General features: G+C 51.5%; 2 protein-coding genes and 1 long non-coding RNA gene across 9 annotated transcripts; 1 reads left to right on the forward strand and 2 right to left on the reverse strand.

The window, feature by feature from the left end:
- Window positions 1–63: 63 nt before the first annotated feature.
- Dpp7 (dipeptidylpeptidase 7) lies at window positions 64–4163 on the reverse strand. 2 transcript variants are annotated; one of them, NM_031843.2, is made up of 13 exons: window positions 4005–4106; window positions 3803–3916; window positions 3588–3727; window positions 3332–3495; window positions 2667–2802; window positions 2515–2596; window positions 2242–2408; window positions 2007–2067; window positions 1382–1500; window positions 1134–1290; window positions 927–991; window positions 460–530; window positions 64–340 (listed from the first exon to the last, which is right to left on the reverse strand). In NM_031843.2, the coding sequence occupies exons 1-13, from the start codon at window positions 4099–4101 to the stop codon at window positions 193–195; spliced, it is 1521 nt and encodes a 506-aa protein (NP_114031.2). In that variant the 5' UTR covers window positions 4102–4106; the 3' UTR covers window positions 64–192. The 2 variants fall into 2 exon arrangements, 1 of the variants encoding a protein (NP_114031.2); XR_374142.4 differs by lacking the exon at window positions 1382–1500 and having other exon boundaries at window positions 4005–4163.
- An 81-nt stretch (window positions 4164–4244) lies between these two features.
- Window positions 4245–5775, forward strand: Gm46732 (predicted gene, 46732). Its single transcript, NR_166118.1, has 2 exons — window positions 4245–5320; window positions 5707–5775. It is a non-coding gene; the product is annotated as a predicted gene, 46732 (long non-coding RNA).
- A 3487-nt stretch (window positions 5776–9262) lies between these two features.
- Window positions 9263–13456, reverse strand: Uap1l1 (UDP-N-acteylglucosamine pyrophosphorylase 1-like 1). 6 transcript variants are annotated; one of them, XR_374072.4, is made up of 9 exons: window positions 13101–13456; window positions 12655–12859; window positions 12286–12461; window positions 11875–12047; window positions 11580–11773; window positions 11018–11158; window positions 10424–10622; window positions 9845–9911; window positions 9263–9513 (listed from the first exon to the last, which is right to left on the reverse strand). XR_374072.4 is itself a non-coding variant. In NM_001033293.3 (9 exons), the coding sequence occupies exons 1-9, from the start codon at window positions 13387–13389 to the stop codon at window positions 9421–9423; spliced, it is 1524 nt and encodes a 507-aa protein (NP_001028465.1). In that variant the 5' UTR covers window positions 13390–13437; the 3' UTR covers window positions 9264–9420. The 6 variants fall into 6 exon arrangements, 1 of the variants encoding a protein (NP_001028465.1); XR_003952099.1 differs by having other exon boundaries at window positions 10437–10622; window positions 11580–11631; window positions 13101–13454; XR_374074.4 differs by having other exon boundaries at window positions 11580–11631; window positions 13101–13454.
- Window positions 13457–17358: the final 3902 nt, after the last annotated feature.

The following is a 17358-nucleotide window of genomic DNA, read 5'->3' on the forward strand; positions in this document are numbered from 1 at the left end:
TACTTTGTGTAGAGCATATCTCCAATTATCTCATCCTTCCATGCATGGATCCTACTAGACAAGGACACATTAACATGTGTTTATTCAGTTTCTTCCATCTACCATAAATCTGGACAGTCCATCAGATACAAGGCAAGTTGTCACACCACTGTAGATCACATAAAACAAGGGATGTCTGGGGTTTGCTGCATCTTATCTGGAAGGGTGCTGCTTCTTAGGCCCAGGCCACCGTGGCATTGCTGGTTGCTTTAGTCTGGCTGCTGCTACCCACTCACGAATGAGGGTAGATTCCAGCTTACGCACCTCCACGACAGATGGGGGGTCTTCTGAGTTAGATGCTCTAAGAAGCAGACAGATAAGGGGTAAGGATACTCAGCTGGCAAGCAGACAGGGTCAGCATCATGTCCATCTAATCCACAACCCAACAGTGGCCTGGAGGTGGGCTGCACTACACTGTACCTGAGATCTAGGTGATGTGCTCCCCCCTGGATGGTGACAGCAATGACTGATGTACTCAGGTTGCTCTGGATCTGTTGGAAGAATCTGAGGCATGTAGTCTGTGCTTTAAGCCACAGGTAGGCAAGCCCTGTCCCACCCTTGCACCCTGACATAGATGCCAATACTGTCTTTGGGATGCAACTGAAGCAATAATGAGCTTACTGCACAGTTTCAGATAGCTCCATTGGAAAGAAAAGGTTGGATGTGATGGGCCAGATGTTAGACTATACATCAAGTGATGTAGGGGGAAAAAAAGCAACCCAAAAGAGAGAAGAGGAAATAATGAGGACTGGAGCAACAGATGAATTGGGCCAGGTGAACCTGAGTGTCAATCGCAAAGGCAAAGTTGTATGAGGAGCCTAGCAATGCAGTTCAAGCACTGCCCAGAATACCCACATGGGGCCAGCAGCTGCCAGGCCTGGACTTACCCCGCCCCCTGCCCAGGGGTCTAGGTCACCGTTGGAGAAAATGATGTTGCTGGCTGCTTTAAGGTCTAAAAGGAACACAGCAAGTGGTGGCAAATTATCCAGGGCTTTAAAGCTGTGAGCTGCATCTGGGCACTGCAGAACCAGCTCAGGACAGAGGACAGGATCCTTCCCAGCATCCAACTCCCAAACACCAGCCCAGGCCTTTACCACCACCCCAGAAGCTGGTCTGCAGCCAGTCTTGCCGAGGCCACACGCCCCATGTATCCAGACAGTATTGCTGGCGGAGTTCTTCAGAGAATGGGATTTCAGGAAACATGTCTGTCACATTGTTGCTGTCAAAGGTCAGATTGATCTCCGTACAGGCCTGTAGGTGCCCCACAGTAAAATAAGTCAGACAGGCAAGCCACACACCCAACCCCTATGCTTGGTAATTTAGCTCCTCTCTGTCCACAAACCTGGTAGTCCCAAGCCCTAGCGTCAGAGCCAGTGCCACAGCCAGTGGGGTCAGCACAGCTTTGGTATAACCGGTAGATGTCATAACAGGGTTCCGTGCCAGAGGAGTTGTAGACCAGCCCTGGATGGGATTAGTGCTGGGACCAGCAGCCAGCCAGCCAGTACAAGCTCCAGCCACTACCCATCACCTTGGAAGGAAGGCTAAGATAGGTCTGCCACAGTAAAGTGAGCACTGGGAGGCTTGGGAGCATGTGCCACCAGCTGGCCCGGCTGTTTTAACAGCCCAGAGACACTATGTTATATATCCCCAGTACCCTACCCCACAACAGGACAGAACAGGCATGCAGAGCTTTGTGGCTAGGGACTCCAAAGGCCCCATAGCAACCCTCAGGGGTAGCTATGCCTGTTCCTAGGATGACTGGAAAGTCATGCTACCCACTTCAGCTTATGCCCAGTTCCCAAAACACAGGTCCTATCATTTCAAAAGCTGTAGTGGGTCCCCTACTACATCTCAAATAGCATACCAGACCAAGTCCCAGGTCAGGGACATGGTCCTTTCCTTACTCAGCCCTGTGTCACTGTTAGAGTCGCTACCCTTGCCCTATGAAGGCCAAGAAGTAGACCCACCTGCCAGTGCCCGTAGACCCATGATCCTCTGGCCCTCATTCAACAGCCGTTGACAGCCCACCTAGAGAAAGGCAGCAGAATATCTCAGTGGAGGCCCCTTTCACAGAGCGTGGGTCAGGGCTGCTAGCTTCCAGGACACAACAGCAGATAGTGTCTGATGGCATGAAAGCAGATAGCTACAAGGCTCTTGGACCAGGCTAGCACTGGGTCCTGCACCCAGGGAGAGCCACCTCACCTTGACAGGGTTGGCAGGAAGGGGCCCTAGAAAGTCAGTAGGATACGGGTAGTCCATCATGGCGAGCACAGTAAATGCATTTCGGGCAAACCCAAAGAGCTGAGTCAGGTCCTTTGGGCTGGAAAGTGATTGACAGGTACCAAAGTTCTGGCTGATGGTGTCATAGGCTGGGAAGAGAGAGGCCAGGAGAAAAGGCTGAGGAAACTGCTGGCAAATGTGAAGGGCAAGAATGAATGCCCAAGGTGGGCAGCAGGTGAGGAAAGAGTCCCTCACCTCCCTGGAGGAACAAGTCTTTGATTTGCTGAAAGGCATCCCGCACAGCCTGGGCGCACTTGGGACTCTGGCCATAAAAGTCCTGGAGAAGAGACCAAGGTTGCTGCTGCCATTCTTGCACTGGCCTGGGGTACCCAAGTCCCCTCACTCACCGCTGTGACATCTCGGAAGAATTGGTAGGAGTCCCCAAGGCCTGCAACAGCTACAACAGGAGCGCTGGCTGCCAGTGCCCCAGCCACCAGGTGGGGGTACTTCATCCTCATGTAGGCACTCAGCATCCCCCCATAACTGGGAGTACAGAGCACAGATCATGGTTGTGGGAAGCTGCCCACAACTCAGGCGAGCAGCCTCACTGTCCTCCAGGCTGAGGTGCTAGGCTGCTCTTTCCCTGCTCAGAACGCCCAAGGGTGGGAAAGAAGGACCTGAAACTGTCAGGCCCACACACCCTGATCCCAGGGCCAAGGCAGATACAGCCTTCACTGGGAGAAGGCACCTGTGGGTGCCCTGCCCTGACCCAGCAATGAAGACATTGCAGAGACAAAGTCAGAAGGAATTGTCCCACTAGTGGGAACAACATAGCATACACTGCCTATGAGGTCCACTCAAGGAGGGCTTCCAGAAGGAGGTAAAGCTAGACCCCGCCCTTCCACATGTGGGGTAGGCATAGGATGTTGAGACTGTAAGAGACATCTCTTTGGCCCTCCTTGTATAGGGTGTCAATCGGCACAACAGGGTGGAGCCTTAGAGTAGGGTAAGATTAGGACTCTAGGTTCTCTCATGGGTCCAGATCTGTCATGAAGGGAGGTCAAGGACCCACCTCCCTCCAAAGGCTATGGTGGGGGCATCATGGACCCCAAGGTCCTGCCGCAGGGCCTGGAGCAGCACAGCAAAGTCGGCCAGCGCCTGCTCCACAGTCAGCAGCTGTGTATATCCCCGCTGTGTGGACTGGACACCGAACGGAAGCGATTTCCCATAGTACCGCTGCAGAAAGCAGGAAGGGATGGCTAATCCACTCCTCGGTGCTCCCCACCTCCTTCAACTCAGGGACTGCCAGGAACTGTACAGGTACCCACGTGCTCAGCAAAGACAAGCAGGGCCTCCTGCTGGGCTGCCAGTTCCACCATGAAGCCAGAGTTGTTAGCGAAGGACCAGATATCCCCCTCATTCCCTGTGTAGAAAAAGATGGGCCCTTCGCCCATCTTCCAGAACTTATCTGTTGGAAGTAAATGAGTTTCCATAAGGCCAGGGAAACGCAGGTAGGAACCCATGCGGTCGAGCCAGCACTCACCTGACACTAGGAACCGCTGGCCAAAGGTTTTGTTGCCGAAACTCTCAAAGTTGAAATGGTCCATGTATTGCTCAAAATAATTCTCATGAAAGTCAGGGTCTAGAACTCTGTCGGCTGAGGGCAGGTGCAGAGACTCAGGAGCTGGTTGGGATCATCAGGGATCTAGGCGGGTCAGGAGGAAGGGCAGCCAGTCTGTACTCACCTCTGGCCTGGAGGTTGCACAGTCCCAGTGACAGCAGCAGGACCAGGATCCAGGAGGGGACACCATGGTCCACAGGGTAACAAGGATGGAAGTTCATGCTTGATTCTGAGCCGGGCGCTGACTGTCATGTGATTTGGTCACATGACCGACACAACGGGCGGGGCAGCATCACGTGATAGTCTGGCGGGGGCTGTCCTACTGTGGCTGGATTCTAGTTGGAGGATCAGCCTACTCTTCTTCAGTTTCCCGGTTCCTCCAAATTTCTGGGCTCCTACTTGTTTCCACAGAGATGGATACTGTGGAGGTCCAGGAAGCAGAGAGATGGCTAAGGCTCATCAGGACCGTATGATCTCCCAAGTGTCCAGCTACTGAGTACCACAAGGTGATGGGTGGGAGGGTCCTCCCACGGAAGGATACCGCAGTCCCTAGGGGTTGCAAGCCCCACATGTTCCACTGGCTGCTAGAGCTACCTACTCAATCAGCCCTGGGCATCACCATCAGGTACTCGGCCAAAATGACCTCTCTGCTTCCAGTCCTCAGTTCTGGTCAGCACCAGACAGGCCCATAATTACAGAGCCAGGGAAACTGGAACATTTGTCTCCCCTTAGACAGTGGCAGCAGGAAGGTGGGGGGTTGTTGCAGAGGAACAGTGTCTCTGAGAGAGGACCTTGGACTTTCTGGGAATCTCTGAGCTGCCCGGTTCTCCCCACTGCTGGCACTGTGCCCACAGCCCAAACAGAATGGGGGAGATGGAGGGGCAGGGCTTCTGTGGGAAGCTGCCCTCCACCTCATTGGCACAGAGTGTCTCATTGCAGAGAGAAAAAAGGACCAGTTTTCTCTCTGGCACCCAGGTCTGGAAGAGGAGTGACATCCACGGAAGTTGGTGACTTGGACTGGCTGGCCGTGAGTGGAACATGTCCATCCAGCATGGCCACAGTCCAGTGGGACACACAGCCTAGAGCTGTGGAATGCCGTGCCACAGACTAGGGAACTCCTAATGCTGTTTCGATGTTGTCTGGCTAGTTTTGTGTCAACTTGACACAGCTGGAGTTATCACAGAGAAAGGAGCTTCAGTTGAGGAAATGCCTCCATGAGATCCAGCTGTAAGGCATTTTCTCAATTAGTGATCAAGGGGGGAGGTCCCCTTGTGGATGGGACCACCTCTGGGCTGGTAGTCTTCGGTTCTATAAGAAAACAAGCCAGGGGAAGGAAGCCAGTAAAGATCATCTCTCCATGCTCTCTGCATCAGCTCCTGCTTTCTGACCTGCTTGAGTTCCAGTCCTGACTTCCTTGGTGATGAACAGCAGTATGGAAGTGTAAGTTGAATAAACCCTTTCCTCCCCAACTTGCTTCTTGGTCATGATGTTTGTGCAGGAATAGAAACCCTGACTAAGACAGATGTCTTCGTGTACTATTGCATATTTTGGAGGGTGTCACTGTTGTGTTGTTCAGTAAGACCTACCTGTGGCGTGACCTCTGTGTGGCTTGTGTAGCTGCTGGCGTTTAAACATTGTCAAGGAATGTTCACACTCTTCCTGTCCTTGAATCTCCTTTTGAATTTCATGCCATGTTACTTTGTGGTTCCTGCCTGTCACCTGTTTATGCAGCCCACCCCCATATGTCCTTTGAATGCAGAAATGGCATTTCCTGTGGTATTACACACAGGCCTTTGTAATCACGCATTTCTCCTTTTTTATTTTAGGGTTTGGCATCTTGGGAATTTTCTGTAAGTCATCTTCCTTTTTTTAATTAAAAGAATTAGTCATATTTATTTTATGTGTTTGCCTGTGTATATGTATGTATTGCCACATACATGTTTGGTTTCCTTGGGGTCCAGAAATGGGTTCTGAAACCTCTGGAACTACAGTCACAGGTGGTCACTTCTAACCACTGAGCCGACTCTCCCTTCAAGTGTTGTAAGGTGGAAAGGTGTATTCAGTTATCAGCATCTTTGAGTTAGGCATCTTACCCTTTCCCTTCATACTTTTTTTTTTAAACAATTAACATGGTTCCTGTGCAACTGTGACATGAAAATTGGTAAAGTGTTTCATATATTTTTTTAGGTTTATTTATTTTTTATTATATATAAGTACACTGTAGCTGTCTTCAGGCACTCCAGAAGAGGGAGTCAGATCTCATTACGGATGATTGTGAGCCACCATGTGGTTGCTGGGATTTAAACTTCGGACCTTCGGAAGAGCAGTCGGGTGCTCTTACCCACTGAGCCATCTCACCAGCCCCCCTTCATACTTTTTTTAAAATTAATTTATGTATATATGAGTACACTATTGCTCTCTTCAGACACACCAAAAGAGGACATCAGATCCCATTACACATGGTTGTGAGCCACCATGTGGTTGCTGGGATTTGAACTCAGGATCTCTGGAAGAGCAGTCAGTGCTCTTAACCACTGAGCCATTTCCCCAGCCCCTCCCTTCATACTTCTTAATAGTGCACATCTACTTGCATACTTTTAAGTTTGAAAATGTTAAGAGTTTGTTCATTTTTATGAAATGGCTGTTTTACCTGTGTGTATATCTGTGCACCATGTATATGCAGTGCTCGTGGAGGCCAGAAATGGGTGCTTAATACCCTTCGATCTCTAGTGTTAGATAGTTATGAGCCACCCGTGGACCTGGGGTTTGAACACAGGTACTCTGGAAAAGCAGCCAAAGCTCTTAACCACTGATTTACTTATATCAGGTTGTTTGTTTGTTTTTTGAGACAGGGTTTCTCTGTGTAGCCTTGGCTGTCCTGGAACTCACTCTGTAGACCAGGCTGGCCTCGAACTCAGAAATTCGCCTGCCTCTGCCTCCCAAGTGCTGGGATTAAGGCGTGCTCCACCACTCCCGGCTTACATCAGGTATTTTTATGTTGAGCAGACTGACCTGAACCTGCAGCAATCCTGTCTGTGCCTCTCACATCCTGGAATTACGCGCATGCACCACCACACTGGCGAAATGCTGAGGCTTAAACCCAGGCAAGCACTCTTCCATCAAGCTATATTACAGAGGGTTGTATTTAGTTGTTTCTAAATTATCCTTTGGTCTGGGCGTGGTGGCGCATGCCTTTAATCCCAGCACTTGGGAGGCAGAGGCAGGCGGATTTCTGAGTTCGAGGCCAGCCTGGTCTACAGAGTGAGTTCCAGGACAGCCAGGGCTACACAGAAACCCTGTCTCGAAAAACCAAAAAAAAAAAAAAAAAAAATTATCCTTTGGATAGATGTTGGCTTTTTTTTTTGGGGGGGGGGAGGGTTGTCTTGTAATTGTTTCTTGTTGGTGTGACCTCTGGTCTTTGCTGTTACTTTATATTCTGTGCCCGTTTGTGTGACCGTGGGGTTTTGCCACCCGTGACTGCTCTTGAGTCTAACTTTTTCAGTCATGGATTTTTCTGACTGTGATGACCTCTGTCTTGAGTTTTGCATCTTGTGCAGAGTGAGCACCTTGCCCAACCAAGTCCATGTTGTCCAAGGCTCTTGAGGCTGGTGCCTTCACTCGGAGGTGCTAGGCCCACACAGACCTCGCTTCGGCAAAGGTCTGTTCTGCTCTCAGAATTAATTATAGCAAGTATATGTGAGGATCCCTGCTTGACACTGAAGCCCGTGTCACTGCTGCACATCCTATCAAATAACACCTCTCTCACCACGTGGACTCCTTCCTTTCTTTGGGACTCAATTTTATCTAGGGAAGCAAAGGCGTTACATCACTAGCTGTACTAGGTCTCTTGCGAGATAGAAACTCTGTATGCTTTCATGACCCATAAATTGGTCAAAGGTATTTCTCAAATAAATGTGAAGAGCCAAGTGTGGTAATGTGCCCTTTCATCCCAGCACTCAGGTGAGGCAGTTGACTCTGTGTGAGTTTACAGCCAGCCTGGCCTACACAGTAAGTCTCAGGCCAGCCAGGGCTACAGACAGAGAGCCTGCCTCAAACAACAAAATATACTTGATTCACAGTCCTCTTGCCTCTTCCAAGTGCTGGGAATATAGGCAAGACTGGGCACTCGTGGGTTTGCTTGCTAATCATGACCACTGTATGCAGTGTTTGCCAGCGGGTAACACAACTTCCTGAAGTGTAGATAGGATCTTTTCATGGCTCTACTTGTTCTCACTCTGCTCCACTGTGAAGTCCTCTAAAACGTTTATGGTTTATACAGTCCAGTGTTACACCAGGGCTTGCACTATCACACACTGTCATGTTTCCAAATAGTGTCACCAGCTTCTGCACTTGAGTAGATCCAGAGATCACTACTGTCATAATTGTCTTGACTGATACTTACCATCTGGTTATCATATGACCCCCTAAAGATTTAGAAGTGGTATTGGGTCCTGTCCTCCTTTCTAACTGTCCACCCCTGCTCTAAGTTCTATGGTTGCTTTTCTGCTCAGCTGGACTTCTACATACTGGCCTAACAATGGCAGCTGTAGACCTGCTCCCCCATCTTCCCCAGACCTGTGTCCACTGCTTCCACTGACCTCCTCTGGGAAAGTCAATGGGAATGAGCAGGGGCCCATATATCTGGGGGTAGGTGGTTGCAGAGTAGGTTGCCTGTCCTGACCACTACTACATTACAGGGGAAGGGCCAGTATCATGGGAAAACAGCTGTGGATCAACAGCTGTCGGCTGTGTCAGTGACAGGACAAGGCTGGGCAGCAGAGCCAAGTTTCACACAGAAGCTACATCTCCATCCCAGAGCATCTGCTCTAAGCTGGGAAAAGCAGACGACCAAGATGTTTCTGACTGGGTCAAAATGAGTTGCAGAAGGCAACCAGTGTGATCTCTCATTCTGGGAGGAAGTTACTCAGGACACAGCAGCCAGGCCCACTTGCAGGTGTGACTGGGAGACTCAGGCCGTGGGCGAGGTCTAGGGAAGGCAGGGAGACTTCACCTTTTGTCTCAGCTATGCCAATCGGAGTTCTCCAACCGATTCTTAATCATTGGCATCAGACTTCAACTACTGGTCCTGTCTGGCACGTGGGGTGGCATGCTCAGCCTTACTTCAGTTATGGTTCTGCTACCTAGGGGTAGGTCTTTTAACTACATCTCCATAAGGCACAGCTCACGGTCAGTTGAACATGTGGCTGGCCTGTGTGCTGGGAGGACAGATGCTAAAGGGCATCTCCTGTGCTGCCTTCTTAGACATCACCTCCCTCCCTCTACCCAGAAGTCTCTTTTAGCCCCATTTTCCAACGTTCTCAGCTCAGCCCCAGAGCCAGCAAGAAGGCAAAAACAAAACAAAAAAATAGACAGACAATCAGAGTCCATGGGGGGGGGGATCCAAGAGGTCCCAATCTTTCAGAGCAACTAGCACACTTGCTTCAGTGTCCTGAAGGCTAGCATGGCCACTCAAACCCTTGTCCAGAACCGCATCGCCACCCTATAGAACCCCATGGCCAAAAACCCTGGGAGCTGGCAGGTTAGCAGTCCTGTGGCCGCAGCAGCCTGGCTTGGTCCTCATCCAGAATGAATGGAGACTGGAGTTGTCGGCCTTGCAGGTACATTTCCAACCCCTATAAACAAGGGGTGACAGTGGTTAAGTGTCCACTTTGCCCATACCCCCTCTAGCCACCCTGAAACAGCATTCCAGTGTTGCCCTGTCAGGAAAGGACAGCACAGGGCTAGTGTCTCCCTCAGGAAGACTCCCTAAAGTCTTGGTCTCAGCCTTGATTCTTTCCTGTACCCCACACCCTCTAAGACTGGCAAAGGCCTCCAGACCTCTCAGTTCACGACATCCGCAAAGTTCACACTTCACTGGCCAACTGAAGCAGGCCTGTAACCTGCTACCCCAGTACACACACAAACCAGACGTCATGAAATCCTGGACAGGAACTACACGCTCACCTCTCCAGAGTAAGACACCAAGGGCGAGATCTCACAGATGGCTGGAGGGTCTCCATTTGGGAGCATGCTAGGGGAGAGCAATGGTCAGCACCTACCTCTCAAGTGAATGCAGGGACCCTCCCAGCTCCCACAGGACATGAACTGGTGTCTGCCTAACATGAAGGAATGCCAGGCACCAGTCACACCTCCACCACAAAGTCTTCCCTCTATACAGCCTAAGTCCATGAGGCCATCTGCCAGGATCTGGCCTAGCTAAATAAATCACTACACAGGGACCCTGCACAGACCTCAGGAAGACAAGACAGACACCAAAGGTCCTGTCTTAAAGAGATGTACCCAGGTCTCTTGAGGGTTAGGCCTAGGTCTCATCTTCAAAGCTTATGAGAGTGTGTTTGGGGGTCATTTGAGACCCTGCCCTCCTGGTTCCCTGAGCAGAGCCCAAGTCTAAGAAGCTGAGCCAACGATCACTGGCTGGGGACACAGCTGTCTGCATTTGGGGTGGCACTGGGTCAGAAACCAGCTGGGACAGTGACAGTGTCAATAGGGCCCTGGGATGAGAATACTGCCGCCCAGGCTAACCTGAGCCCCTCACCCAGACTGCTCCGTAAGCTGGACCCCGTGTACATCCAGGAAGCGGGCTCCGGCCTGCAGAGCCCAGCGGTAGTGCTGAGCCAGCAAGGCTCTCCTGCAGGTGGAGGGGTTGTCCCTGTCGGCTGTGTCATCATTCTTCAGAGGGGAGAACTCCTCTTCCCGACACACTTCAAAGGCAACAAAGTTCCTGGTGGGAAGAAGGGCTCATGATCCCCCCCACACACACACATACATGCCAGCCATCTGCCCTGCTCAGACAGCCGCGGGGAGACCACACTTCCCTAACTGGGAGTTTGTTCCCGAGTTCAGTGACCTGGTGATCTAGGTCCCTGAAGGCACAGAAAGCACCTTTACTTTCCCTCTGAGGTCCTAGGAAACCTCCTCCAACTCTCGCTTACCACATGTCCAGAGGAAGAGGACAGACCCACCCAGCAACTCCAAAACCTGACCTGAGCTTTCCCCAGCCCACCTGCTCCTCACAAGCTGTCACTTCCCTGCTGTCCTGCTGGACCTCTACGCTCATCCCAGAACAGAGAGAGGGGGGGGGGGAAGAAGAGAAAATAAGTGACTTCCACCACTAACTTAGCAAACTGGAACACATCAAACACAAACTTCTCCATCTTTATCCCATTCGGTCTTAGCGGCTTTACCAGATTTCCCTCCTCATCCACGTATGGGACCTTCTTCATGGCCACATGCAGCCTCAGCAAGGGCTCAAACTCCCTGGCAGCAAGAGGACAAAGGGCGTGTGGCTCAGACAGGGTACCCGGGAACACCTGTCCGCACTTCTGTATACCTAGCCAGGTGCAGGAGCACAAGGACCTGGCTGTATCTCTGGGAAGGACACAGGCTTTCTCTGTGCATCCTGGGGACCCACCAGACACAATACCCCCACCCCCGTACCCCTCCTCCCAGCTAATGACAGGGCAGAGGTGGGGCCGACCCACAAACGAGACCTGTGACCGCGGCCTCACGGAGCATGACTCATTGCAGCTGGCTTGTTTACAGTAACACAGGAATTCTCTCCACCCAAGCCCTTGCCACTCCCAGCAGTGGCCTGGCTCAGGCTAGGGCAGCTCCAGCTACTGTGGCATTCTTGGATTCAGCTTAGTCTGGGATATCACAGCCACCTGTTGTCACATACCTGGTAACCACATCCAGGAAGCCTCTGGTGAAGAAATGGTTGCAGATGTTGCCTGCGTTGTAGAGCAAGCCTCCATCAGCCCCGAGCTGCCCAGCAATCTCAGGGCTGATCTCGCTGTATTCCACCACCTGGGGGACACCATCCACCTGGCACACCACACCCACTGGCTCCTCAGGGTATGCTTTCTCCACCACCTGCAGCCACCGGGCATAGACTTAGAGGGCCGGAAGTAGGAGGGACGGGATTTAGCAAGAGCAGAGCCAAGTGCCAAGGAAAATGAAAGCCTGGGACTCACCTTAGCACCACAGTCTGCTCCCTGAAGCACACAGAAGCCAATGAAGACTGGGTCAGCCAGCCGCACCAAGATGTTGTCTACGCAGTACACATGCACAAACTCCACACCCCGCTGCTTCATGTCCTCCAGGATCTGGTGGTCAGCCAGTGCACAGTACAAACCCCCGTTGCCATCTATAAAGGAGAAAGGAGTAGGATACCCATGGACTGTGGCCTGATCTCCTGCTCAGTTTAGTAAGTGCTGCAGGTGCACAAACCAAGAGCCTGTGACTCCAGACTGGCCAGAGCCACATGCCCAGGGCCACATAGCCTGCCTGAGTACATCTTACCTGGGAGTCAGGCCTCCTGATCCACAGCTGTACTCTGTGGCCCAGGTGGGGCAACCTGTTCCTATCCAAGGTGTGGGCCATACCTGGGGCCATGGCAACTTTGTCTTTCCGTTCCAGGATGGCCTTGCCCTCAAAGGTCACAGCAGGTAGCATGCGCTGCTCGAACAGCACTACGTTAGTGGGGTCCAGGTGGAAGAAGTCATGCTCCTTGAAGAACTTGATTGTGGGTCCCAGGGTAAACTCACTGGTCATGATGTACCTGTAAATGTCCTAGCAGTGAGCTGCTTCCAGGGGAGTCCAGCTCAATCTGGCAAGTCTAGAAGGGGTTCAGTAATGGCAAGTACTGGGCTCTGTCTAGGGCCGTGCTAAGATTGGGTCTAAGGTCTTGGTGTGGGGTAGGCCTGGGTCAATTTAGGGGTGGTCTTTTTGGGAGGCTGGCATGGAGGACACACCAGGGCACAGTGCAGTGGGTCCCCTGTCGCTGGTCAGCCAACTGTTGGACACGCCGGATCCGCTCTGCTTGCAGTTGATACAGGGTCTTCTGGCTGGGCAGCCCAACTTGATACATGCCCTTTGGGTATGTGACGCCCAGGCGAGTGCCCTGCCCACCCGCCAGCAGCAGGACAGCTACCTTGTTCAGAGAAATCTGTCGGAAACCTGGAGGAGAGGTGCATCGTGAGATAAGGCCTCTTTCACTTTGGAGAACCACAAGTGAGCACGACTTCGGGGGTTACTAGGCACAGGAGGAAGAAGTTGCAAGGCAAATAACTCTCCGCTGCACTTCCCGAGTCCGTGTCCTCCACTCCGCCCCCACTACCCCCACCGCCCATAGGCTCTAACTCTTCCGGCCTCAACGGGCCGGACCTGCCCAACCCCAGCCTGGCACGGCGCTGCCTACCTTCCTCTTCCCACCGCAGGCGTGTCTCTTGGTCACAGCGGATCGCGCTGCCCACGCGTTCTGGGGGCAGGGGCTGCAGGCGCGCAGCCAGGTCCGGCAGAGGACCCGGAGCTAGCGCGCCCGCAGCTGCGGCGCGCTGGCAGTGCTCACGCAGCGCGTCGGCCTCCAATGAGGCGAGCTCCGCTAGCAGTGCGGCTCGGGCTTCCGGAGCCAGGTCGGCATAGAAGCGCAGGAGATGGTCCTGGCCCGCACGCTGCAGCTGTGCGCGTACATCCCTCTCCGAGTCCATACTGCAACTGCAGCGGCCGCCTCAGCCTGTACTCGTGACTTTCTGACCAATGTCACGAGACCAGGCCGGGGGCTGAGATCCCAGGGGGGCGGGCCCAGGGTGCGGCACCTCCACCCAGGACCCCGCCCCTTTTTCCTCTTGGGCTGCTGTTCTGTCTTCTTTGGCTTCTCCCATCTTTAACCCTTTTAATACAGTTTCCCCTGCGCGTTTCCGGACTTGAATCCTAGGATCTGGCCTCCCAGCATTCAAGGTGTACGGTCCAGAGCAGGCCTTCCTAGTACCCCAAGGTCTAGTCATTTCTCTCCTAAGTAATTCCCACCACGTGAATAAAACTGTTCTGTCTGGGCTGGTGAGATGGCTCAGTGGGTAAGAGCACCTGACTGCTCTTCCGAAGGTCCAGAGTTCAAATCCCAGCAACCACATGGTGGCTCACAACCATCCGTAACGAGATCTGATTCCCTCTTCTGGAGTGTCTGAAGACAGCTACAGTGTACTTACATATAAATAAATAAATAAATCTTTAAAAAAAAAAAAAAAAAAAAAAACTGTTCTGTCCTTGCCCCGGGGAAGAAAGAAGTCTGAGGTATCTGCACTGGGCTGACCAGACATAACCCAGCCTCCTCCCTGTCCACAGCCAGAAGGGTTGTCTGCAGCAGACTTGTTGCAGAGCCATTGTTTGTGGCATGAATTCCGGAGTAATGGCACTTACGCTTTGAAGTAGCCTTAGCGTAACTTAGTCCCAAGACATACCTGACAAACCAGGAAGTCTCGAATGGCTGAGAATTGCTTAGATGATGGTTCCTTCAGACAACCCCTAGATCAGATAAAAAAGGTTTTGGTGTGTGGAAATTGACTTGCTAAAAGTGCCTTTTGTGAAACTGGGAAAAGTTACTTCTGGAAAAAGTGCTTCTGGGAAGCAGCTAGCCTCCAATCCCCGATAGGCTGATGACTGTCATGTGTCAGTGTCTCTCTTTCTTCTGACTAATCCTCTGAGCAACCCAGAAGCAAGACAGCGGCCTGGGAGCCTCTCTCCTTAGAAGCTGAGCCTGAGAGGAGTCGGCTTGACCCTGTAAGCATTCACCTAGAACCCCCACTGCTAGCCTGGGGGCAGCAGGCAGACCCAGGCTAGCTTCAACCTGCACCCACCTCCCCTCACCTGCCTACCTTTAGGAACTCAGTTGTTCCAGACTGGCTCTGCATCCCCTTACTGCTTTAGTTTGCTTTTTCATAAAACCTCTTGTTTCTTTTTGTTGTTGTTGTTTTGTGTGTGTTGTTTTTTATTTTTGAGATGAGATTTCTCTGTGTAGTCCTGGCTGTCCTGAAACTCATTCTGTAGACCAGATGGGCCTCAAACTCAGAGATCTGCCTGCCTCTGCCTCCTAGTGTTGGGATTAAAGGTGAGCACCATCATCACCTGGTATAGATAAAACCTCTTGTAAAAAGTATAAAAGCAGGGCTAGAAAGACGGTTTAGTGGTTAAGAGCACTGCCTACCCTTCCTCACAACCATCTGTAATGGGATTCAATGTCCTCTTCTGGTGTGTCTGAAGTGTATTTACACATAAAATAAGTAAGTCTTAAAAAAATTTACGCCGGGCGTGGTGGCGCACGCCTTTAATCCCAGCACTCGGGAGGCAGAGGCAGGAGGATTTCTGAGTTCGAGGCCAGCCTGGTCTACAAAGTGAGTTCCAGGACAGCCAGAGCTAGACAGAGAAACCCTGTCTCGAAAAACCAAAAAAAAAAAAAAAAAAATTTACAAAAGCCATTTCTAAAAGTTTGAAGGTAAAGTGTATGGTGGCAAAGGTCTTTAATCCCGGCACTAGGGAGGCATAGGCAAGTGGATCTTTGAGTTGCAGGACAGCCAGGGCTCCACAGAGAAACCCTGTCTCAAATCATCACCACCAACAAACAGGAAAACAGGAAAAAAAGTTCAAGGGTGAGGCTGGAGAGTTAGGGTGCGATCATCATAGGAACTCTTGCGCTCTGCAGCCACGTGATGGCTCTCAACCATCCATAGCTCCAGCTCCAGGAGAGTCTGACACGCTCTTCTCAATCTCCCCAGGGATGAGTGTGATGTGTAGATACTCATACATGGAAAACAGGTGCATAAATCTGAAGGGAAAACAAAGTTTAAATGGTGCTTTAAGATCCAAACTAAAGGGCTGGTGAGATGGCTCAGTCGGGTAAGAGCACCCGACTGCTCTTCCGAAGGTCAGGAGTTCAAATCCCAGCAACCACATGGTGGCTCACAACCATCCGTAATGAGATCTGACTCCCTCTTCTGTCTGGAGTGTCTGAGGACAGCTACAGTGTACTTTAAATAAATAAATCTTAAAAAAAGAAGAAGAAGCTCACAACCATCTTTAAGGAGATCAGACTCCCTCTTCTGGAGTGTCTGAGGACAGCTACAGTGTACTTTAAATAAATAAATAAATCTTTAAAAAAAAAAAAAGATCCAAACTAAAAAGCACCGTCTTTCTCAGGTCGACAGAGGCTAACTAACTCGTATTAAGACCTGATGTGTTTCGGCAGGCAACTTCAGCACACAGCCTCTTCCACAAACACCTCAGATGGAAATTCTCTTGGATCAGAAAGGATTTTAGTCTACAGCCACAGCCTAGCCTTGCCTCTTTGCAATGGATGGCTTTCTCCCTTCCTCAATCACAGCACTTTCTTACATTCTCTGCCTCACTACTCCATGAGAAGTAAACTTGGGAGGCAGGGTACTGTTTGGTCCATTGCTCTTCCTCTGTCACCTGCCATGAATAGCAGACACACGGGAACATGTTTGTCTACTGAGCAAATGAGTGTTAGATCCCAAGCCACCGTGACTGGGTCACAGCAAAATGTTCAGAGAGTGATGGCTGAATGGATGAGTGAACGAATAAGCAGATAGGCTGCCCTTCCATGCATGTGGAAGGTGAGGGCAGCAGACAGACAGGAGTCAGGTGAGCAGCAAAAACTCCATATCACAGGCCATAGTCCACTCCACAACAGCTATTATCGCTTTGGGGCTAGGCAGGTAAGGAAGCCTCTAGGGAGACAGGTCAGGCATGCCCTATGGCCCCTAAATTCAGCCTCAAGGTGTGAGTGGGTGTACGACTGGTTTTGTGTGCCAACTTGACACAAGCTGGAGTTATCACAGAGAAAGGAGCTTCAGTTGAGGAAATGCCTCCATGAGATCCAACTGTAAGGCATTTTCTCAATTAGTGATCAAGGCGGGGGGTGGGGGGGGGCGCCCTTGTGGGTGGTGCCATCTCTGGGCTGGTAGTCTTGGTTCTATAAGAGAGCAGGCTGAGCAAGCCAGGGGAAGCAAGCCAGTAAGAAACATCCCTCCACGGCCTCTGCAACAGCTCCTGCTTCCTGACCTGCTTGAGTTCCAGTCCTGACATCCTTTAGTGATGAACAGCAATGTGGAAAGTGTAAGCTGAATAAACCCTTTCCTCCCCAACTGCTTCTTGGTCATGATGTTTGTGCAGGAATAGAAACCCTGACTCAGACAGTGGGGATCAAGAGCCTTCGTCAGATCTCCCAGGTTTGAATGGCTGGAAGCATCTCCAGGACCAGAAGACTGTGCCTCCCAGGGCGGGCGAGGGTACAGATGGCTGTGAGGTTGGCGAAGTTCCGCTGGACCCATTCCTGTCCCACCTGCCAGGAGGGTCTTCCCCTTTGACATTTTGTGGTCAAGGGCTGAGGCCAGAGGCCAGAGGCCAGAGTGGAGACCAGAAAAACCTAGGGCAGGCCTGGACTAGGCAACGGGGCTGGCTTTCCGGAGCAGTGTGAGCCTCATTGAGAGCCTTGGAGCCTTGCTAACCTGTGTGCACTCCTTCACACTTCTCTCCAAGGCACACAGAACAGTGAGAACATAATCCCTGGTGGAATTCTGCAAGTCCCCTGGGGTGGCAGCAAAACTGAAAGCCACGGGGCCAGAAAAGACATGGGGTTGCCTACTTTTGTCCTGAGCTCTGAG

This window comes from Mus musculus, chromosome 2 (assembly GCF_000001635.26).
Source record: "Mus musculus strain C57BL/6J chromosome 2, GRCm38.p6 C57BL/6J".
In the NCBI taxonomy this organism is placed as follows: Eukaryota; Metazoa; Chordata; class Mammalia; order Rodentia; family Muridae; genus Mus; species Mus musculus.

What these genes read in the sequence shown, in the direction of transcription:
- Dpp7 (NM_031843.2), bottom strand. Translation starts at nt 4,101, where the DNA reads ATGAACTTCCATCCTTGTTACCCTGTGGACCATGGTGTCCCCTCCTGG. An exon ending in TTCCTGCCAACCCTGTCAAG is followed by an intron (nt 2,068 to 2,241) that starts GTGAGGTGGCTC and finishes GCCTTTCTCTAG; the next exon opens with GTGGGCTGTCAACGGCTGTT. An exon ending in GCACATCACCTAGATCTCAG is followed by an intron (nt 341 to 459) that starts GTACAGTGTAGT and finishes TCTGCTTCTTAG; the next exon opens with AGCATCTAACTCAGAAGACC.
- Uap1l1 (NM_001033293.3), bottom strand. Translation starts at nt 13,389, where the DNA reads ATGGACTCGGAGAGGGATGTACGCGCACAGCTGCAGCGTGCGGGCCAG. An exon ending in ACCCACTGCACTGTGCCCTG is followed by an intron (nt 12,462 to 12,654) that starts GTGTGTCCTCCA and finishes GGACATTTACAG; the next exon opens with GTACATCATGACCAGTGAGT. An exon ending in GATGTGTTCCAGTTTGCTAA is followed by an intron (nt 10,623 to 11,017) that starts GTTAGTGGTGGA and finishes TCTTCCCACCAG; the next exon opens with GAACTTTGTTGCCTTTGAAG.